Genomic DNA, 25,948 nt, shown 5'->3' with positions numbered 1-25,948 from the left:
ATATTTGAGTGTGATTTGATAGCATCTTGCTCGTTATGTAGGCCTATGGGGGATTCTAGGGAGAGTATCTTGTAGTTCCTGCTTCCAGATCATTCTGGGCATCTTTCCATGGTTGGCCGCTTCTAGCATCTTCCGTGAATCTTCTTTATCGGAAGCCTCAGCAGTTTGCTGGGGCTATTGTTATACTTGCTGCTGATCCCAATCACATTGTCGCTGCTGCAACAGCATTGTAGCCTTCCATCCCCACATTCCCGGCCTTCATTGTCACGATATTTACTGTAGCAGATTGAAGAAGAGATATAATAATGAATCAGGATGTAAAGGATAGATCTATAGGTCATTTCTATTGATGTCTATGTTCATTTTTACGTGACTATTTGTTGGTAAAGATTGTGTATAAAGTAGGACATGAATCAAACTTTAGTAGTAATGATAATTTTTCGTTTTAGTATCAGCTCAACAGTGATTTCTTATTTTCCCTTCTTTTTTCTTTTTTATAGAATGGTAAGAAGATCATGCCTGATATTCGTCACAAAACATTGGAAGAAGACAATACATACACATTGCTAATAATTGAGTCCTTCATAGAAGATTCTGGAAAATATGAGTGTGTTGCAATCAACAGTACTGGAGAGGCTAGATGTGAAGCTGAATGTTTTGTGCAAGCTCCATCTACATCACCAAGTCAAGCTAAACCATCAACGCCAGGCACCGAACAGGCACCTGCTATTGTGCAACCACTTAAGGGACAGTCCATTCGAGAGGGACAGTCTGTTGCCTTTAGGTGCAAAATATCAGGAAAACCAGGTAATTTTTTTTTTCATTTTCCCCTTCTGTACAGTCATTGTAGTAGGTAAACCTATAAATATTGAAAGAAATTGGTAGAAATTGCAATTATTCACTTTTTACATGCCAATCCAGTGCTGAGGATCATATGAAAATGAATTATTCAGTAATCTTTTGGCACTAGAAGGTCAGTTAATTTTCCTTCATTTCTATTAGAACCAAGTTAAAAAATTACCTTATAATAGCTTAGTAGCAACCTTTCCATTTCTGGCTATTTATCCTAAATAATGTGTATACAGATACAGTTTTGTAAAATTGTTTTCTTATGTGCACATTTTTCTTTCTGTCATCTCTTGGGTTGTAGGGTTGGGCAGACCAGAACAGTCAGTTGTTTCGGAACATTAGGAGCTTGAGGTGAAGTGTTTCAGTTCAGTGTGCCGGCACACGGGACACGGGACTGTAACTGCGCATTAGAGAGAACTTTGTGAGGCAACATGGCATGCTCTGCTTCAGCAGGAATGTGCTGCTGTACCGGACATGCTGTGTGTAGTTATGGCCAGCGTAAAGCTGCACGGAACGTGAAGGAACAGTCGGAACACTGAAATTTGCGCCCAATAATAACGTTTAAAGGCTGCTTTTAGGTGAAGATTTTTCTGTCAATATGAAATTCACATAACACGGGTTACAATGGCAGTACAGGTGTTTAAAAGTAACTAATCCAAGAATATTTTCACCAGTTGATTGTATCAGCCTATATTGTGAGTAATTAGGGTCAGGATAAAACTTCATGACACGTGAAAAAGCATTGCTAGTGATAAATATCATTGTGGATTTGTATTGAAGATACTATATATGTAGTATTTATGTAGTACATTTTAATGTATTGAATAGGTGATATTATAAACTAATTAGCTTCCTACGTGAAAAAACAGTTGGCACCCAGAAAATCATGTCTAAATGTTGTTTTTAGGATAAGAATGTTTTCATTCATTCTGAAATACACCTGTCACAATTACACTGGCAGTAGATGTGTTTACAAATGTCACAATGTTATTTTCACCAATTAAAAATATACTCGCATGGTTGAAGAAACATTCGTCAGTACTCTATTTACGTACACAATATACAAGCGGAACACGAAAATAAAAAAAATAACCCATATAAGCAAAACATGAATATAAAAATTAAACACTATATACAAGCAGAACAGGAGATTAAAAATAAAACTAGGCCTATACAAGCAGAACACAGAAATAAAAATGTCTCGTCATTGTGCCGATTGAAAATCCCTTTGCATACAAAATAGAACATAAATTGCATGTCATTCTGTCCTGTTTTATTCTAGTAAAAACGTCGTAAACAGGACTCCGGTGCGACATTATTCAAAATTTACCATCTTTCGTATGGTATATATTACTAGGCTTCAATGAAAACGCTCTTACAAAACAGTATGCATCAATCAATCCAATCAATCAATCAATCAATCACACTGATCTGCATTTCGGGCAGCCGCCCAGGTGGCAGATTCCCTATCTCTTGTTTTCCTAGCCTTTTCTTAAATAATCACAACGAAATTGGAAATTTATTGAACATCTCCCTTGGTAAGTTATTCCAATCCCTAACTTCCCTACCTATATACGGATATTTGCCCCAATTTGTCCTCTTGAATTCCAACTTTATCTTCATATTGTGATCCTTCCTACTTTTAAAGATATCACTCAAACATATTCGTCTACTGATGTCATTCCGCGCCATCTCTCCGACAGCTCGGAACCTACCACTTACACAGCAATTATAATAAGAAGTATATCTTGTCCACCTGTTCAATACAAATCACCTTTTTGGTGTTTACACTTTTATACAATTAATTTCTCTAAGGGACATGTTTCGCTCTTATAAAGAGCATCTTCAGCCTAACTCTTAATCTTAAAATGATGTTCTTGAACAGTCGTTAACATATTAAACAGTCCATAGTCAATATTAAAATTACAGTAGTCTAAAAACCAAATTACATCACATCTTAAAAATAACATTAAAGCTCTTCTTAAAGACGTAATAACATGAACAATTAAAATTATCCCAATGTCAGTTTAAAACTTTGTGTCTGAAACTATTATTGAATGTTCGTCTTAAGAACAGTAGTAAATATCTTTCTATAAAACGGCGCCAAGGTGAGCACCAATCTTACTGAAAAACGAAAATAAAATGCAACTTATGTGACGTGGTGTGTTAAAATAGAGTGCCCACAAGTTGAAATGTGAAAACACAATAATCCATATTGCTATAAACATAACAGGCAGGATGCAGAATAAGCAGGAGTCAAATGTGGGCTCTAGTTGAAAATACTGATCAACTTTTACAAATGTAGGTAGTAGGTTATGTTGCGCAAATTTGCGAGGTTTAGAACATCATGCTTATACAGAAAGTGGGATCTGTAAAGAAAAAAGGGGGAAATTTAATATTATAAATGTGTCTGAATTTTGTAACTGACCAACATTTAAATTTTAACTAACTTCTTATTATTAAGATGATATGTATGTCCTGCTGATTTGGAGTTGCTAACTTGTCTGCCTAGTATTGTATTTGTGTGATAGAGGTGGTGGGGAACCTAGAGTGGGAGAGGAGATGGGCGGATCTTTGTGTTCTATGGCCGGTATAGGAGGGGCTCTTTTACGAGTGATGGGAGCTTGTTTAACGTTTGGAGGAGGGGTAGAAGGTAATGGAGAACACACACATTTATATTAAATTTCCCCCTTTTTTCTTTACAGATCCCACTTTCAGTAAGATTGGTGTTCACCTTGGTGTCGTTTTATAGAGAGACATTTACTACTGTTCTTAAGACGAAGATTCAATAATAGTTTCAGACACAAAGTTTTAATTTGACATTAGGATAATTTTAATTGTTCATGTTATCACGTCTTTAAGAAGAGCTTTAATGTTGTTTTTTAGATGTAATGTAATTTGGTTTTTAGACTACTGTAATTTAAATATTGACTATGGACTGTTCAATATGTTTACAACTGTTCAAGAACATCATTAAGATTTAGGCTGAAGATGCTTTTTATAAGAGCGAAACATGTCCCTTAGAAAAATTAATTGTATAAAAGTGTAAACAGCAAAAAGGTGATTTGTATTGAATAGGTCGACAAGAAATACTTCTTATTATAATTGTTGTGTATAACATCATTCAATACGGAGTAACCATGAGGATAATGACCTGTAACATACCACTTAGTCGAGCAGCTCGTCTCCTTTCTCCCAAGTCTTCCCAGCCCAAACTTTGCAACATTTTTGTCACGCTACTCTTTTGTCAGAAATCACCCAGAACAAATCGAGCTGTTTTCTTTGGATTTTTTCCATTTCTTGAATCAAGTAATCCTGGTGAGGGTCCCATACACTGGAACCATACTCTAGTTGGGGTCTTACCAGAGACTTATATGCCCTCTCCTTTACATCCTTACTACAATCCCTAAATATCCTCATAACCATGTGCAGAGATTTGTATCCTTTATTAACAATCATATTGATGTGGTTACCTAGGTACTTACAATGATCCCCAAAAGGAACATTCACCCCATCGACGCAGTAATTAAAACTGCGAGGACCTTTCCTATTTGTGAAACTCACAACCTGACCTTTAACCCCGTTTATCATCATACCATTGCCTACTGTCCATCTCACAACATTATCGATGTCATTTTGCAGTTGCTCACAATCTTGTAACCTATTTATTACTCTGTACAGAATAACATCATCTGCAAACAGCCTTATCTCTGATTCCACTTCTTTACACATATCATTGATATATATAAGAAAACATGAAGGTCCAATAATACTGCCTTGAGGAATTCCCTTCTTAATTATTACAGGGTCAGATAAATCTTCGCCTACTCTAATTCTCTGAGTTCTATTTTCTTGAAATATAGCCACCCATTCAGTCACTCATTCTTTCTAGTCCAATAGCACTCATTTTTGCCAGTAGTCTCCCAAGATCTACTCTATCAAATGCCTTAGATAGGTCAATCGCATTACAGTCCATTTGACCTGAATCCAGGATATCTGCTATATCCTGCTGGAATCCTATATGTTGAGCTTCAGTGGAATAGTACTGCTGTATATCCCAACCCATTACCGTTAGTATACCCCCAGAAATCTTATCAATTCCAGCCGCTTTTCTAGTTTTCAACTTTTGTATCATACTGTAAATGTCATTTGTTATCATAGGTAAATTTTAATACTTCTTTAGTATTAGTCACCTCTATCTGGACATTATCCTTGTAACCAACAATCTTTACATACTGCTGACTGAATACTTCTGCCTTTTGAAGATCCTCGCATACACACTCCCCTTGTTCATTAATGATTCCTGGAATGTCCTTCTTGGAACCTGTTTCTGCCTTAAAGTACCTATACATACCCTTCCATTTTTCAGTAAAATTTGTATGACCACCAATTATGCTTGCCATCATGTTATCCTTAGGTGACTTCTTTGCTAGATTCAATTTCTTACTAAGTTCCTTCAATTTCTCCTTAATTCCACAGCCATTTCTATCTCTATTTCTTTCCAACCTGCACCTCCTTCTGAGTCTCTTTACTTCTCTATTATAATATAGTGGATCTTTACCATTCCTTACCACCTTTAAAGGTACAAACCTATTTTCACATTCCTCAACAATTGCTTTAAACCCATTCCACCGGGCAAGTTGGCCATGCGGTTAGGAGCGCGCAGCTGTGAGCTCGCATCCGGGAGATAGTGGGTTCGTACCCCACTGTCGGCAGCGCTGAAGATGGTTTTCCGTGGTTTCCCATTTTCACTCCAGGCAAATGCTGGGGCTGTACCTTAGTTAAAGCCATGGTCGCTTCCTTCCCATTCCTAGGCCTTTCCTGTCCCATCGTCGCCATAAGACCTATCTGTGTCGGTGCGACGTTAAACAAAATACCAAAAAAAAACCCATCCCAGAGTCTGTTTACATTTTTACTTATCGTTTTCCACCGATCATAGTTACTTTTTAAAAAATCCCTCATGCCTGTTTTATCAGCCATATGGTACTGCCTAATATTCCTAATGTTAATACCTTCCTTTCTTTCACATTTATTTTTAACTGTGACAAAATTAGCTTCTTGATCACTAATACCATCTGTTACTTCGGTTTCTCTATAGAGCTCATCTGGTTTTACCAGCACCACATCCAAAATATTCTTCCCTCTAGTTGGTTCCGTCACTTTCTGAATCAGCTGCCCTTCTCATATTAACTTATTTGCCATTTGTTGTTCATGCTTCCTGCCGTTCGCATTACCTTCCCAATTGACATTTGGTAAATTGAGATCACCTGCTACTATCACATTCCTTTCCATATCGTTTCCAACACAGCTGATTATCTTATCAAATAATTCTGAATCAACGTCAGCGGTACCCTTTCCCGGTCTGTACACTCCTAAGACATCAAGTTGCCTATTATCTTTAGAGATGAGCCTTACACCTAGAATTTCATTTTTGTCATCTTTAACTTTTTCGTAGCTTACAAATTCTTCTTTCACCAGAATGAATACTGCTCCTCCTACCATTCCTATCCTATCTCTACGATACACATTCCAGTTCCATGAGGATATTTCTGCATCCATTATATAATTTCTCAGCCATGATTCAACTCTGCCTGTACTGAAGGCCAGTTGCCGGTGCAACGGAACTCACAGAACAAAGAGGATATGACGGAACATGGAACACTCCAGCACATGGCGGCACACTGCCGGTATCGACAGTCGGCTTGTAGGTGAAGGGCAGTGCATAGTGACGCTTGACAGCAAGTCACTGTCTTGGTCTCGCTTGAGAATGTTTCGGAACAACTGACGCTCCGTGTTCCGGAACAGCGGAACATAACTTTGCACTGGCACAGTGTGCCGAAACTGGCACATAGTGTCCAACCCTATTGGGTTGGTCTCCCACTAGTTCCCCTACCCTCCATTGCTGTGTCCATTATTCTCTTTGGTTACCTATCCTGGTCTATTCACCTCAAGTGGCCCACACCGCTGAAGCTACTTTACACACACAGTTTTAACCTTTGTGTTCACTCCTAACTTTGCCTTTATTTCCTAATTTGAAATGCCTTCCTGCCATTGTTCCCACTTGCTTGTAGCAGGTACATTGCGTAAAATAAAGTAAATATAGGATTTTAAACCTCAACCATGTTCCTTAAACAAATCAATTTTTGTTGCTTGTTTGGAGTAAACTGAAGTATGGAAGTGGATGTACCTTACTTGAAATCTCTTTTCTTTTCAGCCCCACAGATTCAGTGGCTCAAGGGAGACACTCCTATCAAGCCGTCCAAGTATTTCCAAATGCAGAAAGAAGGTGTTGATGTTTACACACTGCGCATTTCTGAGGCATTCCCCGAGGATGAAGGAGTATATAAGTGCATAGCTACAAACCCTGCTGGATCTGTCACATCATCAGCTACATTAAAAGTGCTGGGTAAGATAATTTGAAACTGGTTACAATGGAATACTGATTGTGAAGATTATGAAATACAAATTGCATATATGGATTATTTTGTGACTGCTACTGCAGTTGTGTGTAGATAAGAAGGTTAGTTACATTCCCCGCTAAGACTTCGGATTAAACTTTGGTTTGGGATCAAGTGACCGGCTCATAATAAAATAAAAAAACACACACAGTTGTTGGGGTGCAAAAACCAGATTACTGTACAGTTTGCATTTTTAGATGCCTTGTATTTGCACAGAAAGTGCCCAATGCCCTTAAAACATCGTGGCGCATCAAACTTTCGTATGACTAGGGGAGGAAATCTCTCGCTTCCGTCTGCACTGCAACACAGCACATTGACCCCGCCCTTCTACGATTTCCCACCATGGCACTTCGCTCCTTTAAAACCGCAAGTCCGTTTCGGCTCGGAATTAAGAAATAATGCAGTTTCATTGGCAATGAAAATATTGTTTGGTGTGTATGAATTGATTATATGAGCCACGCTTTCTCGCCAACTGTCGACATCACCAGTGTTCGCGGATTCTGCTTCTCCACACACTGCCTGCTACATGATATTGTGGCATTCCTTGAAACACTGAAGCCACGTGTTTGAACATTGATACTCCAGTCCCATTATTAACGCCAGCTCATTCTCATTGCCCTTAATTACCTCGCCATCAACGGGGATATTTTTCACTCGAGCATGCCGATCAATTCCACTTCCAAATCAGAGTATTTAGCTTCTCGAATGTGCATTTGCTTTGCAGTATTTACACCCCGCATTTCTTGAGTTTCTATGCTCTCAGAATTTAAAAAAGGTGTTGGAAGCGTGGACACAAGAATTCCTAATTTTTTTGGGTATTTCAATTTTTTTAATTCCTTTGTCGATTTCCCTTATAATTTTATCATCTTGCTTAGTGTCTTGGAAGAATACTGACACTTAGTTGTCTTGTATCATAAAAACGAACACGTGTACCCCCAAACTAAAATACCGTAACTAACAATAACCTAAAATACAGTATTATTAAGATATAACTATGAAATACATAACTGTACATTAAAACTTAAATAAAATGAGTAACTGCAGGAATACGAAAGAACTACTGTTCCACTCAAACTTGACAACTATGAAGCACACTGTAGACGCACCGATGTGAGTGAAAGTGCAGAAAACTGTCCCTGCACGTTCTGGAAGACACGTTCTATCGTGACATGGAGAAATTTTTTATTTCTCTGCAAAATACTATTTTTCAAAATGTAAAGGCAATCCTGAGCTAAAGTGGGACGTAAAAGAAATAACATTATTAATTAATCCTGAGCTAAAAGTCTGAATTTCGGTAATGGGACCGACATTGATGTTCAAATTATGAATTATCTGTATTTTGAATTAAACAATTTATATAACAAGCAAAACCATACCACACATTTCCGGTAATGAGGGCTTCGTCGAATTAGGTGGGATTTTGAATTAACTGAGTTTGAATTTTCAAGGTTCTACCATACATACCTCCTTCATTATAACTAGTTCCACACCTTCTTCACATCCTATTTCCAGATTTCCCCTGGGCTGGATGGTGTATGAGGGGTATGTTATCTCTGCATGTCTCTCTACCATTCTTCTTTGTAGAGTTTGTCTGCATTTCTGCAATGCTGTGCAATGCTCTCTAGAATTGAGGTTTTCCATCACTTTCTGGGCCTGCCTCTAGTTCTCTTTCCTTCTGTCTTTTCACTGAAGATTCTTTGAGGTAGTCGCTCTCCTAGCATTCTCGTCAAGTGACCAAACGATCTCAGTTTGGTTACATATATCTTATTTTGAATTCTTTGTATTCCTATAGCATTCCTGACTTCTGCATTCCGAACTGTGCCTTTTGCGGTTATGCTAATCATGCTTCTGTTTCTGTGAAACCTCATTTTTGCAGAGGAAGGTGGAGAAGTGCCATAAATGTCCCAACCCAGCAGGAGCTGGAAAGGAGGAGGATGATGATAATGAATAATTAAAATTCTGATAGAATATTAAATGCGATGAAGATAGAATATCATGCACTCATTATTTTTTGCAAGTGATTATACACTATAGTTCGTTAGAGGCTAGAGGATATTGTCATTGATTGTTGAAGTTAAAGAAATTTATTGAGGGAGCAGGGAAAAAGTAGATAGCGATGCTGTCACTGCAGTTTCTTTCAGAGAAGAGAGGAAATTTTATCTCCACTCTTATGATAACTTTTTAAATCGCCTTCATTAACAAAGCAAGTATAATATTTCAGGTTATGATGACAGTTAATCTCATGGTCTGTTTTGTTTTGTAACAATCTCTGTTCCTCATCTACAGGGTGGCCCAAAAGGCGCATCTTAGGAATAACAACTTTGCTTGTTCAATATGATTGCCTCCAATGTCAAAACACAACTGTAGGCATTCCTTCATGTTCCACAGAATGTTTTTTTTTTACCATGATTGGCGTTTAGAGCATGGTACTCAGCAGCTATTCTTTCACGCAAATGGTTTCTATCCCTGACCTTCACACTGTAAACTTATTTTAAGTTAACCCCATACAGCAATAAACTATGATATCATGAGAAAAGTCTCCATATGCTCTTCAATAGACTGTTTTTTATTACAACAAATATAATTAATTATTATGCACAATATAGTTGTTTTTCGTATGATGGAGAATTTTGGGCCACCTTGTACTTATTACCATGACATTTTTTTATTGTCATCTCTCTCTCTCATGTATGATTCCAATTCTTTCCCTTTCTGTGATGTATACATATTAAAGTGACTGTGTAATCTGATTTATGTGCAGTTCCTGATACCCAAGAAGTTACTCCAACTCTGGCTCCAATGCGTGATGTGATTGTACCAGAAGGAAGTCCTGCTCAGTTTCGAACTCAGGTGACTGGCAAGCCTCAACCAGCAATTGAGTGGTTGAGGGAAGGAGCTCTTATTCCTCAGTCTGCTGACTTCCAGGTAATTATCTTCCCTTAGATAGAGTATTTTTGTACCTTATAATTAGATACAGGCACAATATGAAGAACATTTTGTCAAAATATGAAAGTGTAAACATTCAGAATATGAAATACATAAATGCTAAAATATCTTTGTCTCTAAACTGTTTTGAGCAGCTGTAGATCGTTATTTACAAAATAAGCCATTATAGATTACTTATTGTTTGTATTTAATACTACGAAAGTTACCAAATTTAATTTAATAAAGGACAATAATGTTATAGTCTCTCAACACCACAAAACCCTTACACAGATAGAACAAACTGAAACACTGGACTTAACACTAGTTACAATACGCTGCAAATAACTTTTCAACATTTTATGGCAAATTTTCTGACAGTTAGTATTGGTTTGTGCTATGAAGTAGACGGCACAAGTCCTCTTGGATGCTTGGAGGTGGTGAAGAGATAAAGTCAGTGTTGCCAGACTGCTGTTGGAATGAGTGACTTGGGTTTCCAGATGTGTTTCATGGAAAATTCTCTTAATACAATCTCTGAAAAGCCTGATTCTTTGCTTATGGAAATATTAATGGAGGGAGAAAAAACTGTGCAAAATATGAAAAAATAGTAAGATTTCTGTTTTTTGAAACAAAAAATTGTAAATCTTTCAAAGTATGACATACCTAATAAGGTGAAGATTTTCATGAAAAATTAAAATTTTAGCAAAATACTATGAATTATGAACATCTTTTTTGCTTAAAGTGTATTCTGCACACTGCAAATATTCAAAATCCTTGTTCTTATAGCCCTAGTAGCCAGGAAACATGAAATTTCATATATTGCCTGTATCTACTTATAACTAATCTTAAATTCTGTCAAACATTGAAGAAAAAATACATTATGAATCATCTTCCGGCACAGGTTGGATATTAAAACTAGCTGAAAGTACAACCAGTATATCACAAAAATTAATTAGATTCAGTGATTCGAGCACTGTTAGAGTGATATAGAATATTTACAGTGTTTTCACATTCGCACTTGGTATGTGGCATGACCTCCATGGGTACTTAGAGAAGACCGTCATAGCGATGAATGATATTCTGAGCACACAATCAATATTGTTCCTTTCACGTTTCACCTGTTTATGTAATTAGTCGCTGGTATTGGAGACCTAATGATATGTCATTAGATCTGTTCATGTACCTTCTAGGAATCTTCCCAATTACGGAAATTATATTGCTGTAGATACTTACTGAAGCATTCAATTCACTGAAACAGGGCAATATGCCATTTCTACTTTCTAATTGATTCTTTGTCATCAAACATTACTACTGCATTAATAGGTGTCAGGTCAGAGGCCCACACCACAATCAATTGATTGGGGGACAGTTTGCATTGTGTTGACACTTGTGATACAATATCAATGATCTTGCAATACATTTGCAAATCTCTGCTATCCAGAGCTAAGATATGACAGCCTTTTGCTGTCAACACTGATGCACTGGTGACAACTGACACTCAGTGTGCTGCATCATGTTTTGATATGACCAGCTGGTCTCTCATACAGCATTTATATGAAAATATGAGTTTGTTGGATATTGTGCCAGTTTGTCGTGCCATTTTGAACACTGATAAAAACTTGCTCTGGTGCGCGGCTGTTAGCTTGCATCCGGGAGATATAGGGTTCGAATCACTTTGTCAGCAGCCCTGAAGATGGTTTTCTGTGGTTTCCCATTTTCACACCAGGCAAATGCTGGGGCTGAATCTTAATTAAGGCCATGGCCGCTTCCTTCCAACTCCTAGGCCTGTCCTATCCCATTGTCGCCATAAGACCTATCTGTGTCGGTACGAGGTAAAGCCACTAGGAAAAAAAAACTTGCTCTATTCTGTTCATTGCAAGCACTAATTGAACTCTTCTTTTTTACTTCATTGCCTTGTTATTCCTTGTGAGGTCAGTATAATGATCTCACTCTGTTAAAATGATGATATCGTCGCCATAAGACCTATCTGTGTCGGTGCGACGTAAAACAACTAGCGAAAAGAAAAAAAAAGATGATAAACTGGTATAAATCATTTGAAGAGTGCCCTTCTTAGTGATTATTTTTCTCTGTTTCTGTGAAAATACTCTGTTTTCAGTTCGACCCCATATGCTGAGATAAAATAATTTATTAACTGATCATAAAAGCCGTAAAGTCCTTTTAAGTTAAGGGAGTATTGAACAATACTTAAATTATTGCCTAATCCCATCCTTATATTCATATACAGGGTGTCCAAAAAGTAACTGTGCAGTAGAAATTTGAAGTGGTACTTAAAGCAGTGCAGTCTTCTCTACAGGAGATATTGGAAATGTCCTCCTGCGGCTGGCATACGTGTCTGCACATGTTACTGCATATTTTTAAACACTTTCTGATGGGTGCAGTTGGAAGCAACCCTCTTGAATCTCACACTCATTGTGTTGGGGCATGAAACGTTCCAGAATTTTATTGTGGTAACGTTCTTTGTTGATGACATCATGGAAGAAATTTGGCTCATGAACACACTGCCAACTTAAGGCCCACCATATCCTGATCTTCAGATCGTGTAGTGTTTTTTTTTCTTCCACTCATGAGGGTGGTCTGTGCTCCAGACACGAGTGTTATGACTGTTGATGTGTCCGGACACAAGAAACCACCATGTCATTCCTAAATTTCTTCTACATTGCACAATTACTTTTCGGGCATCCTGTACTAACAGGGGACTGGATAAAAGAAACACCTGACTACTAGGATGTATTTCTCACAATATATGCCATATATACATTGTTTGAATGAGTTAAGTCAGTTTCTCTCTGTTACTACTATGTAGTCAGATCTATCATACTTATTAGGAGGTGAGATAGTCGTGGCTCTGCTTTAACTAGAAGTTGGATGCTTGGCAGGAAGTATGGAAGCCTCTGTATGTATAAGGACATTCATGAAGTTGTAATCAATTTTTACAACAAATGAAAATCCACAGCCTGTTTCCAGTCATTCGACTGGGTCAGGAATGGAATGAATGAAGCCCCCATCTAGTGGCGAGGATAGGAATTGTGCCGGTTGCCAAAGCCTGTCGCACTCCTCTGGGGCAATGATTAATGAATGACAGATGAAATGAAATGAAATGATATTGGAGAGTGTTGCTGGAATGAAATATGACAGGGAAAACCAGAGTACCCAGAGAAAAACCTATCCTGCCTCTGCTTTGTCCAGCACAAATCTGACATGGAGTGACCAGGATTTGAACCACGGAACCCAGCAGTGAGAGGCCGGCGCGCTGCCGCCTGAGCCGCGGAGGCTCCTTTCACAACAAAATCCATAACTTAATGTTATTATTTCAATCTAATATCATCAATACGGACCAAAAATTATATTTATTACATTACATGTAATCTCCTTCACTGAGCGAAGTTTCTGGCAAATCGGGTTGTTACACTTGGCGGGTCCCCCTTGTCAGTTGTGCAGTGATCAGGCTACAGGAATAACAAATTTAACCTGTTTGGTATCAAATTATGCAACTTTATACTAGGTGTAGTAAAAGTTTGGTATATCAAGGAGACAAAAACTAATTTTATACCAAGGATTGAAGTTTTATTGCAGCATCCCTCTGATCTTATTTAATATTATTCCCACCAAACAGAACCAGATAAAAAACATTCATATGAAATTTTCCTTGGACTCATGTTGTAGACATCAAGAGGGTGAAGGGGTGTGTTTGGAAATTATTAATAAAGTCTTCTGTTTTGCCTTCTGAGATGTTATTTTATGTAACATCTCTGGCTTCATTGACCAGAATAAAAATATTTCTTGAAACTAACCCATGAGAAAGAAATATTTTCCTAATTTTAATAGGTATTGGGCAATGTAAGTGTTTTCTGTTTGTTCATGGTAGGAAAGGATTAATAATTGTAATCTTCTTTAAGAACTAAAAACAATGAAGATAGCCATCTGTGAATGCAGCTGGATGATATAACTGTGGGTAGATGTGTCAAAGCCTCAACCATCTTCAACCCCTTACGTGTCAGGAATCTACCAGTATGAAATTTCCCATTTATATACACTTTAATATTTTAAGCATGCACTCTAATCCAGTTTCTACTAAATCTCCTACTCATACGTATGTTTTTTGTTAAAAATTGGGCACTTTTCTTGTCGCAATCCTGTTCCTATTTTTAAACATCCATTAGCAACTAGAGGTTGCTTAACATTTTGTCCTTCAATCAAACACTAATACCGTATTTACTCGTGTATTAAACCCCCTCGCGTATTCGAGACGAAGAAAATGAAAAAAATAAATCTTGCATATAAGACCCCCCAACGTAATTCGTCAGAGAAGAACAACGATTCCGCTTCGAAGCGGGTACAGGTTTTATTGCAGCTCTGATGACATCGCACAAATTTGTGAATAGTTTCGTCCGTACGACCTACGCAAAGAAAACGCGTCGAATCCATGTGGTACATCTGTGTTTCGTAGTTAAGAAATGTCCGCCTCCGTAGCGTAGGTCTACTGCAGCTCTGATGACGTCGCACAAACAGGTGAATAGGCCTAGCTTCGTGTCCGACCCGCGCATTTCAAGCATGCATCAGTCATGCTATATGTCTGTGTTTTGTAGTTAATAATGTCCTCCTGCGTAATGGTTAACACAATTAGTTGCTGTTCTCGGGAGTCTGACTTCGATTCCCGGTACCATACTGCCAGAGATTTGCGAATGGCAGGAAGGTTGATATGCGGTAAAAGCGGTAAATGTAACTCCCCTCCACTGGGGGTGTGTCTAAAAAGAGCTGTACCACCTTGGGGTGGGGACACGAGTTTATTTTAGTTGAGAAATATTCGCGGTTGTTGCTATTTATACAGCAGGCGAGATCATTAACAAAGTGGTCGTTTAATATCTCGTAACTCAGGCCAGTGTAGGTGTATATTTGGGGAGAAGTAAGTTTAAAACGTGATAAAAGCTATAAAATTAAAACGATTGTTTTACTCGCCAACGTACCTAACAATTAATAATAATAATTTATGTCCCCACGTACTTTAAACGATTTTCGGAGACGCCAAACAAAACATACTAGGGTATGCGTTAATAAAAAACGAGACAACAAACGTACAAAATTAAACATTATAATAATAAAATGCATTACCGCCACACCTGTAGATATCCATAAATGTGGTATATTTTCCTGTTATTTATTTTTATTCTTTCTGTTCAGGAACTTTTGGCACTATCAGGGCGATAATATACCTAACCTAAACAATGTGTTCTGTCTTATATCATGGACAGCTGTTAACGTAAATCCTGATGTGATAAATGTAGAGAACAAGCATGAAATGCACTTAAAAATAAGGGTCCGTGTTTCAACCGCTGCAGTTATCAAAAGAATGTTTCCAGTTACTATGTATTACATTCAGAAGTACAACTCGTAACATACGCTAGTTATCAGCTGATGGTTTGGCATGCCTACTACAGCACGGCTTTATTCGTAAGGAATGGCTTCTGCTACATATACACCAACTGGGAATATCAGAGACCATCTCCAGAAACCATTTGGGAATAGATTCACACTGTTTTGACTCCATAGTCGGGAACAAAATTATTTTTAAAAGGTTCAAAAAGACGAGACCTCGTATGCTCTGATTGCAGTGCATGGCTCAAAGAGAATGAAGCATGGCTGACGCGACTGACGAGATGGCAGTGAAAATGATGTCACTTGAATTGCCGACACGCCGGTAGCAGGGCAGGGAAGTTTTTTTTTTTTTTGTTATTGGCTTTACGTCGCACCGACACAGATAGGTCTTATGGCGACGATGGGATAGGAAAGGCTTAGGAGTTGGAAGGAAGCGGCCGTGGCCTTAATTAAGGTACAGCCCCAGCATTTGCCTGGTGTGAAAATGGGAAACCACGGAAAACCATTTTCAGGGCTGCCGATAGTGGGATTCGAACCTACTATCTCCCGGATGCAAGCTCACAGCCGCGCGCCTCTACGCGCACGGCCAACTCGCCCGGTGGGCAGGGAAGTTGGCGGCGCATGGCGATAATTCAAATGAAAGCAGTGATCAGGTTTACTGTGTGGTAGGCCTACTGCTGAACTGACAGAGACAAATGATTGGCCATTAAGTTCTTTTGTATCAATATTTAATTATATGATAACACAATACTCTTATCCCCTTTTTTTCGACGGAGTTGAGTATGAAGTGAGACGAATCTTCGTAGCGAGTTTTTATAGCCGTATGCCCTTCCTGACTTCAACCTCACCAGAGGAATTAATGAGATATAACGAATGACGTGATATGAGTAACTAAAACGGACTTTTATATGTACCGTAGGTCTAAAAGTCGTGTTCACCATATTGTCTTTTTACGTTTAGAAATACTGCCTTCCAACGAAAGTAGCCAGTATAACTTAAATACATTTAAGTTTGTTAAATAATAGTATAGAATGTTTACACGTACAATTTATAGCTCTTTATAGCCTAGAAGTCATGTGTTCGCTGCACAAAATTTTGAGGTTATCACATATTGGAGCCCCCTTTACTATTTTTGGCTGTAAAAGTGGGAGAAAAAGGGGTCTAATACGCAAGTAAATATGGTACATTTAACACTAATAATTTAAGACCAGTGTTATTCTCCTTCTCCTTCTCCTCCATCACTTTCTCCCGCCCTGATGGGGTCGCACATACAAATTGTTTTCATTAATTTAATCATTATGGTTTGATTTAGGTCTGTATTGACTTAATCTAATACACCACTGAAAATCATTGGTAAAGATCTATGTCCGTCTTGTCAGTGCTTTAAAAAGTTATTTTATCTATATTAATAAAATGCTGTACATGTTTCGACATCCTTGCTTGTTCTCTTCATCAGCGACCAAGCAATTTGCTGACTTGATACCTAATCTCCTCACAATATCTTTGAGACAAGTTGCAATTAAAGTACAAGAAATGTCATCTACATGAAATGTTTAAAATTACATAATACCATACCATGGTACAATACTATTGTAAAGGTGGAACATTTGATGTTAGGATTTCACAAGTTAATTTTCAGAAACATGCAAGCCAGTTATTACTCCTTATTCCTGTGTAGCTATACCGGATTGCATATCAACAACAGCCCTGTTTTATGGCCAGGTATCCTTCCTAACGTGAACCCCATGTGGAGGGATGTATTCACTGTTGTGTATTTCTGTGGTGTTTGGTAGTGTAGTGTGTTGAGTAATTCTACCATACTGTATATTCTGCACATATTTGCATTTTTTAGTAGGACAAACACAAACACCCAGTCCCCAAGTCAGAGAAAGTGCCTAGATGCGATGAAAATCCCCGACCTGGATGGGAATCGAACCTGATCATTGAGCCAAGGAGCCACACCAGTAATACTTTAAGACCAGTGACGTAATAATAATTTGAATTTTTTGCTCGTTCGAATTCTTTGAATATTTTCTCTGGAACCATTGGTAATTTGTCCTCTACTTTTCCTCCCTGTTGAATCTGCTTATTCCACTTTTGTGAAGTTCTAATTACTTGCATTGGTTGAGATATTTGTGCTTAATGGTTTCCAACTACAATTTCTTCCCTTTTCACTTTTTCAACATTCAGCAATTTCCTATTATCCCTTCAGACCTGGAACCAAATGGAACCTCCTGTTGGAAGGCACATACTTTAATACAGATGACTGGGATCTGTTTGTACCCATCTCATTTTACTCCTTTTCAAATATGACTCCTATTAATCCTCCAAAATATCTCCATCACTCCGCATAACTTGATTGTGTTTAGTATGTATCACTATAAACTAATTCTTCTCAAATCCATTAATAATAATATCTTTATTGCTGCCAAATAGCCATACAGAGGTGTTAATACAAATTAGATGGTGGAAACCATGTAGCCGGGCTGAGTGGCTCAGACAGTTAAGGCGCTGACCTTCTAGCCCCAACTTGGCAGGTTCGATCCTCGCTCAGTCCGGTGGTATTTGAAGGTGCTCAAATACGACAGCCCCTTGTCGGTAGATTTACTGGCACGTAAAAGAACTCCTGCGGGACTAAATTCCGGCACCTCGGCGTCTCCGAAGACCTTAAAAGTAGTTAGTGGGACGTAAAGCAAATAACATTATTGTTATTATTAGGAAACCATGTACTGCCAGTCTTGTGAACACGTGCCTCATGAAGCTGGATGTTGTCCATGTCCAGTTTATAATGGCCCCAGTTCCAAACAATTCTGAAGGAATGTCTTCTCTTTTTTTGTTGACTGTTGCTAGGAGATTTTATGATTCTCTGGTATTGGGTAGGGTCAGGTGTGTTCTGAAGTCTTCAATGAGGAAAGATTCTCACGCCAGAAGGTAGAAGAATCTTGATCTTGTTGTTTTGGATACTCCGATCGCTCTTTTTATGTATAGAGCTTTTACTCTTTCTAAAGAAGATAGGTTCTTTTCTGTGAGGTACGGGCATATGATTTCTAACCCATATGTTAGTATAGGCATGATTTTTTATCTAAATAGTGCCATCGCTGTCTCTAGGCTGAGTGTTCTGATGTAGTTAATTTCGTGCATCGCCCGTACTGGCTGTCTTTCCTTCTCTGTTACATGCTTTGTAAAGCATTTGGCACTTGTTTGCAGAGTAATGCCAAGGTACATGAAGTCGTTTACTATGGCTGCTTTCTTCCTCTTTATGAAGATTTCTGCCATTGCTGGGATCCTTCCTCCTTGCCTAAATACCGTCATTTTTGTTTTTGATGTATTAATTTCAAACTTGTGTTTGTAGCACCATTCCTCCATATCTTTTATCGTGTTTTGTAGTTTTGTGATGTCATTTGATCCGATCACTATATCATCGGCGTAGGCATACGATATTACGTCTTCCTTATGGGTTATTCTCATTATTTCTTCTGCTGCCAGGATGAATAGTAACAGGCTAATTGAGTCACCCTGTAATATTCCGTTTGTTTGAAGTATCGGTTCTGAGAGTGATATATTGTCAGAGATTCTTATTTTGTTCCACTGTAGTATCGTTTTAATGGTTTCAGTCCACACATTGTTTCTGTTTAGGGTTTCTTCCAGCTTCTGAGTCACAAGTTCCCAATTTATGAGGTCGAATGCTTTTGTGAAGTCTATAAACACTACGTAAAATGTTTCTCATTTTCCAAGGGCTTCCCATATGTTACTGAGTAGTAATTGTATGGCGTTAATAGCTGATCTTCCTTTCCTGAATCCGAATTGATTTTCTGGTAGATACATATCTATTTCTTCTCTGACTCTCGCCACGATTGTTTTTTGTGAATATCTTGAACGGTATGTTCCCCAGAGCGATGCCTCTGTATGTGTTTGTGTCACATGGGTTGCCATTGCCTTTATAGAGTACTTTAATAGTTGAATGTCTCCATCTCTCCGGTATTGAGGCCATCTCAGAGCATTTATTGTATAAATTTGTCCATGTAGGCAGTAGGAGAGGAGTAGTGTCTTTTATGTACTCACTGTATATGTTGTCTGGTCCTGCGGCTTTGTATTTCTTTGTGCTTGAGATGATGTTTTGGTCTTCATTTGTTGTCAGTGGAGTCCATTCTGTTGGTGCTACTGTATTAATACTTCGATTATTTTCTGGGATGTTTGTTATTCCTTCTTTGTTGAGTATATTGCTAAAGTGTGTCATCCAATCTTCCATGTTTATATAATGTGTCTGCGCTTGCTTCCTGGGACGTAGAGCGATATATGGGTCTTTCTTTGCCTCTTCTACAATTCTTTTACCTTCTTCCTCCCTTTCCTTTTCCTTTTACCGCGTGAGCGTTTTATAGAGACTTCTTTTTCTGTTGTATACCTGATAGAGTGCACGGTTCTTCTTGTTTGTTTTCCGTACTTCTTTTCTTAGCAGGTAGCATTCCTGGTCAAACCATTGTTTCGCCTTTCGGTCCTTTCTTGCGGTTGCGGCTTGTATTAGCAATTCCTCAAGTGTTTGTGCTGCTTCTTCTAGTCTTGATTCTTCAGTTAGCATTTCAATTTTTATTATCTGATCGTCTCGACCTTCTATTTTTTCGATGTCAATTTTTCTTGATAATAGGCATTTTGTTTGTTTTTTGGTGCTCAACAATCTCCATGAATTTTTATTCGCATGGGGATATGTTTTCTTATTGGTGTGTTATTTGTTGACCAGATAGGAATTATTTCTCCTTTTATTTGTCCTTTTATGAGTGCAGCATCTGTCACGCTTGTTCCATTGTGAGATATGTAGGTTGGTATGTTGCTGTTATTTAATAGGATAAGGCCATCTTCTTCTAATTTTTTCATTACTAAGTTTCTTTTTTTTTTTTTTTTGTTAATAAAATATTCCTGCAAATCTTGTATTATATGGTTAATCATATCCAAACGAGAAATCAGAAGACCTTAATCAGTAACTTTCTTAGTTTATAATTTTATCATGTTGCATCTTCCAGACATAGTTGCATTTATGGTATTGGTTCCCTGATACTCATCCATTAATCAGTCACCACTGGTCTGCATTAAGGACAGTCAGCCAGGTGACAGATGTATTATCAGTTGTATACCTAGTTTTTTTATTAGATAATTTCAAAGAATTTGGAAATTTATCGAACATCTCCCTTGGTAAATTATTCCAATCCCTAACTCCTCTTCCTATTAATGAATACTTTTCTCAGTTGTCCTGTTGAATTCCAAGTTTATCTTCATATTATGATCTTTCCTCTTTTTAAAAACATCACTCATACTTATTCGTCTATTATGTCGCTCCACACCGTCCTTCCACTGACAGCTCGGAGCATACCACGTAGTTGAGTAGCTCGTCTGCTCTTTCTACCAGGTCTTCCCAGTAGAAACTTTGCAACATTTTCCTATCGCTACTCTTTTATCAGAAATCACCCAGAACAAAGTGAGCTGCTTTTCCTTGGATTTTTTCCAGTTCCCGTATCAAGTAATCCCCGTGAGGGTCCCATATACTGGAAACATGCTCTAATTGTGGACTACAAGAGACTTATGTGCTCCCTCCTTTACATCCTTACTACATCCCCTAAATACCCTTGTAACCATATGAAGAGATCTGTAACCTATTAAAAATCCTGTTTATGTGATTACCTCAATGAAGATCTTTCCTTATATTAACACCTAGGTACTTACAGTGATCCCTAGGAGGAACTTTCACCCCACCAACACAGTAATTAAAACTGAGAAGACTTTTCCTCTTTGTGAAACTCGCATACCATTGCTTGCTGTCCATCTCACAACATTGTTGAAGTCGTTTTTGCAGCTGGTCACAATCTTCTAACTTATTTATTACTCTATACAGTAAAACATCATCCACAAAAGAGGCATATATCTGATTCCGGTTCTTTACTGATGTAATTTACATATAAAAAATCCGGGTGAGTTGGCCGTGCGCATAGAGGCGCGCGGCTGTGAGCTTGCATCCGGGAGATAGGGGGTTCGAATCCCATTGTTGCAGCCCTGAAGATGGTTTTCCGTGGTTTCCCATTTTCACACCAGGCAAATGCTGGGGCTGTACCTTAATTAAGACCACAGCCACTTCCTTCCAACTCCTAGACTATTCCTATCCCATCGTCGCCATAAGACCTATCTGTGTCGGTGCGACGTAAAGCAACTAGCAAGAAGTACATATAAAAAACATAAAGGTTCAATAATACTGCCCTGAGCAAGTCCTCTCTTAATGAATACGGAATTAGATAATGCTTCATCTACCATAATTCTCTGTGTTCTGTTTTCTCGAAATATGGCCATCCATTTAGTCATTCTTTTGTCTAGTCCAGTTGCACACATTTTTGTCAGTAGTCTCCTGTGATCTACTGTGTCGAAAGCTTTAGATAGGTTGATAGTGATATAGTTCATTTGACCTCCTGAATCTGAAATGTCTGCTATATCTTGCTGGAATACTACAAGTTCGCTTCAGTGGAATAACTTTTCCTAAACCCCTATTGCCTTCTATCAAACCAGTTAGTAATGTAGCAAACATGTCTAATAGAATCAGAAAGAGTGCTTTCCTAAAGCTTACATGCAACACTTCAAGCTAACTGGCCTGTAATTATCTGCCTTATGTTTATGACCCTTTCTTTCATACACAGGGGCTATTACAGCAACTCTCCATTCTTTTGGTATAGCTCCTTCATGCAAAGAGTAATCAAATATGTACTTCACATATGGTCATCATCATTTCATCATTTCCCAACTCCAGTTTCCTGGGTGTGGTGTACAATCGCTCGCCATCTCTATCTGTCTTCATACATCTTCTGATCCAGTACATCCTCCCATTTGTATCCTCTCCCCTCCACATCTGATCTTACAGTCTCTATCCAATGTTTTCTTGGTCTTCCCTGTGGTCTTCTTCCTACGAGATTAAGGTCGAAATATTTTCTGGCAGGTCTTTCCCTGTTCATTCTCATTATGTGCCCATACCACTGAAGTCTGCGTTTCTTTATGACACTGATAATAGGAACCTCAATACCAGCTACTTTTCTATTCACTTCATTTCTGATCTTGTCCTTTCTGGTTGTTTGGTTCATGATTCTAATGAATCTCATTTCACTTGCTTGGATTCTACTGAAGTCTTTGTTTAGTAGGGTACATGTCTCTAAACCGTACGTGATGATTGGTACGAAGTAAGTGTGGTTCATGATTGTTTTCGCTTTCTGTGGTATTTTGCAGTCCCAGAGGAGATTTCTGACTTGACTGTAGAAGTTTGATGCTTTCTGTGTCCTGCTGAGTATTTCCTGCCTAACAGTGTTGTCGTTCGATATTGAGCTTCCGAGGTACTTGAAGTGGGAGGCTGTTGGACACCTCTCTTTGTTTCAAACCATTTTGATCGTCCGTTGCCTATCTGAACACAGCTGTAGCACTTCTGGTATAGCATTTTGACTTTGTCAGTTAAGTACTTTGGTACCTTTAGGTCTTCCAGACATTCCCATATCTTGTTTCGAGGAACACTATCATATGCTTTTTCAATGTCCACAAATGCAATCACAAGATTTCTTCCGTATTCCCAGTACTTTTCTGTCAGCATCTTTACTGCAAAGGTTCCACTATCTTCCTAAGTCTTGTTTCTATGATCTTTTCCAGCAGCTTCAGTGAGTGTGACAACAGCGTGATGCCTCTGTAATTTCCACATTTCCGTCGGTTGCCCTTTTTGAACAGTGGGATGATGACTCCTTTACTCCAATCTTCTGGAATTTTGTTACTTTCCCAAATCACAGATAACACTCTATATAGCTAATTCAAGCCTGGTATTCCAGCTGCCTTTATCATGTCTGAGCTGAGATCATTAAAGCCTAGGGACTTCCCATTTCGCATGCTCTTTAGTGCTGTTTCTACCTCAAGCCATGTTAATGGGTATTTGTTGTTTTTGGCTTCATCTACACTACAATCATTGGTGGTGGTGTTGCCCCCATCTCCATTTAACAGCATGTTGAAGTACTTCTTCATTTCATCCCTGATCCCTTCCTCTGTTTGTACTAAGCTACCATCATCTGTTTCCAGTGCAAGGATGTCTGGCTCCATGGCTAAATGGTTAGCATGCTGGCCTTTGGCCACAGGGGTCCCGGGTTCGATTCCCGGCAGGGTCGAGAATTTTAATCATCATTGGTTAATTTCGCCGGCACGGGTACTGGGTGTATGTGTAGTCTTCATCCTCATTACGACGTGCAGGTCGCCTATGGACGTCAAATCAAAAGACCCGCACCTGGCAAGCCGAACATGTCCTCGGACACTCCTGGCACTAAAAGCCATACGCCATTTCATATTCAGTGCAAGGATGTTTATATTTTCATTTCTTTTACTGTTTACTATTTTGTATAGTAGTTTCCTACTTCCTTGACAGTCTTCCTCTATCCTTGTAGTAAAGTCATCCCAGCACTTTTCCTTTTCTTCCTGGATCAGCCTTTTTACAGCCAGTTTCTTTTTCCGGTATTCCTGTGCTAGATGTTCAATTTCACATATGGTACTATACCCAAACCCATTGCCTTTAGTATTATATCTCCAGAAATCTTTTAACGTGCGAGTTGGCCGTGCGGTGAGGGGCGCGCAGCTGTGAGTTTGCATCCGGGAGATACTGGGTTTGAACCCCACTGTTGGCAGCCCTGATGATGGTTTTCTGTGGTTTCCCATTCTCATACCAGGCAAATGCTAGGGCTGTACCTTAATTAAGGCCATGGTCGCTTCCTTCCCATTCCTAGGCCTTTCCTATCCTGTCGTCACCATAAGACCTATCTGAGTTGGTGCGACGTAAAGTAAAAAAATTTTTTTAAATCAATTCTTGCTGCTTTTATATTTTCCAACTTTTATATCTTATTGTAACATCCTGATGCATTAATCATGCTCCAGATGTCATTACTCAGCACATCGATACCTCAGGAGTTTACCTATATAAATGCTATAAATGAGACTAGTACTTTGGTTGAAGCAGTGTTTTGCTCTTGCCTGTGCCAAGAGACACATGAAAAAAATTACTACTTTTGTCAAGAATGGCAACAGGCGGACTAGTGTATGACAACAAGCATTATTCACTGAATGATAGGCCTTGTTTAGTGACCGTCAGACTATGATGCTTCATCTCCTCATTCTTGCAGTCTGTATAAGGGACTTGTGAACTGCACTTATTTGAGTGAGCTCCATTTTTAATTAAGAAATATACCGCCCCTTAGAGGGAAAGTCCTGAAGATGGTTTTCTGTGGTTTCCCATTTTCATACTGGGCAAATGTTGGGGCTGTACCTCAATAGGATCACAGTCACTTCTTTCCCACTCCTAGGCTTTCCTACTTCATCGACGCCACGAGATCTATTTGTGTCGATGCGATGTAAAGCAACTTGCAAAAAAAAAGTTCAATATGTTTCAGCTATATTTTGCAAAACCTTACAAGTTAGTGAGCATACGGGCTAAGTATCTCAGAGCGCTGGCCTTCTGACATCCAAGTTGGCAGGTTCGATCCTGGCTCAGTCCGGTGGTATTTGAAGGTGCTCAGATATGCCTGCCTCGTCTCGGTAAATGTACAGGCACATAAAAGAACTCATGTGTGGAAAATTCTGGCACCTTGGCATCTCTGAAAACCATAATAGTAGTTAGTTGGACAGAAAACTAATAATAATAATAATAATAATAATAATAATAATAATAATAATAATAATAATAATAATAATAATGTTGTTGTTGTTGTTGTTGTTGTTGTTATTATTATTATTATTATTATTATTATTATTATTATTATTATTATTATTATTATTATTATTATTATTATTATTATTATTATTATTATTATTATTATTATTATTATTATTATTATTATTATTATTATTATTATTATTATTATTATTATTATTATTATTATTATTATTATTATTATTATTATTATTATTATTATTATTATTATTATTATTATTATTATTATTATTATTATTATTATTATTATTATTATTATTATTATTATTATTATTATTATTATTATTATTATTATTATTATTATTATTATTATTATTATTATTATTATTATTATTATTATTATTATTATTATTATTATTATTATTATTATTATTATTATTATTATTATTATTATTATTATTATTATTATTATTATTATTATTATTATTATTATTATTATTATTATTATTATTATTATTATTATTATTATTATTATTATTATTATTATTATTATTATTATTATTATTATTATTATTATTATTATTTGAGTATAGGGCACACATTTTGAAGTTAATGTTAGAAGGCAACAGGT

The 25,948-nt window shown here is 37.8% G+C and overlaps 1 protein-coding gene across 1 annotated transcript in view; it reads left to right on the top strand.

Annotated features, from left to right (window-relative positions):
* Nucleotides 1-25,948, top strand: part of sls (sallimus) — a 281,400-nt gene that overhangs the window by 246,643 nt on the left and 8,809 nt on the right. The window contains exons 71-73 of the mRNA XM_068226121.1: nt 501-807; nt 7,064-7,255; nt 10,069-10,232. Of these exons, the coding sequence (XP_068082222.1) occupies nt 501-807; nt 7,064-7,255; nt 10,069-10,232 (663 nt within the window). The remainder of the gene's footprint in view (nt 1-500; nt 808-7,063; nt 7,256-10,068; nt 10,233-25,948) is intronic.

The sequence above is a fragment of the Anabrus simplex genome, chromosome 2, assembly GCF_040414725.1.
Source record: "Anabrus simplex isolate iqAnaSimp1 chromosome 2, ASM4041472v1, whole genome shotgun sequence".
Classification (NCBI taxonomy): Eukaryota; Metazoa; Arthropoda; class Insecta; order Orthoptera; family Tettigoniidae; genus Anabrus; species Anabrus simplex.
Note: the sequence above shows the minus strand (reverse complement) of the source record. Positions and strands in the feature narration are given on the sequence as shown.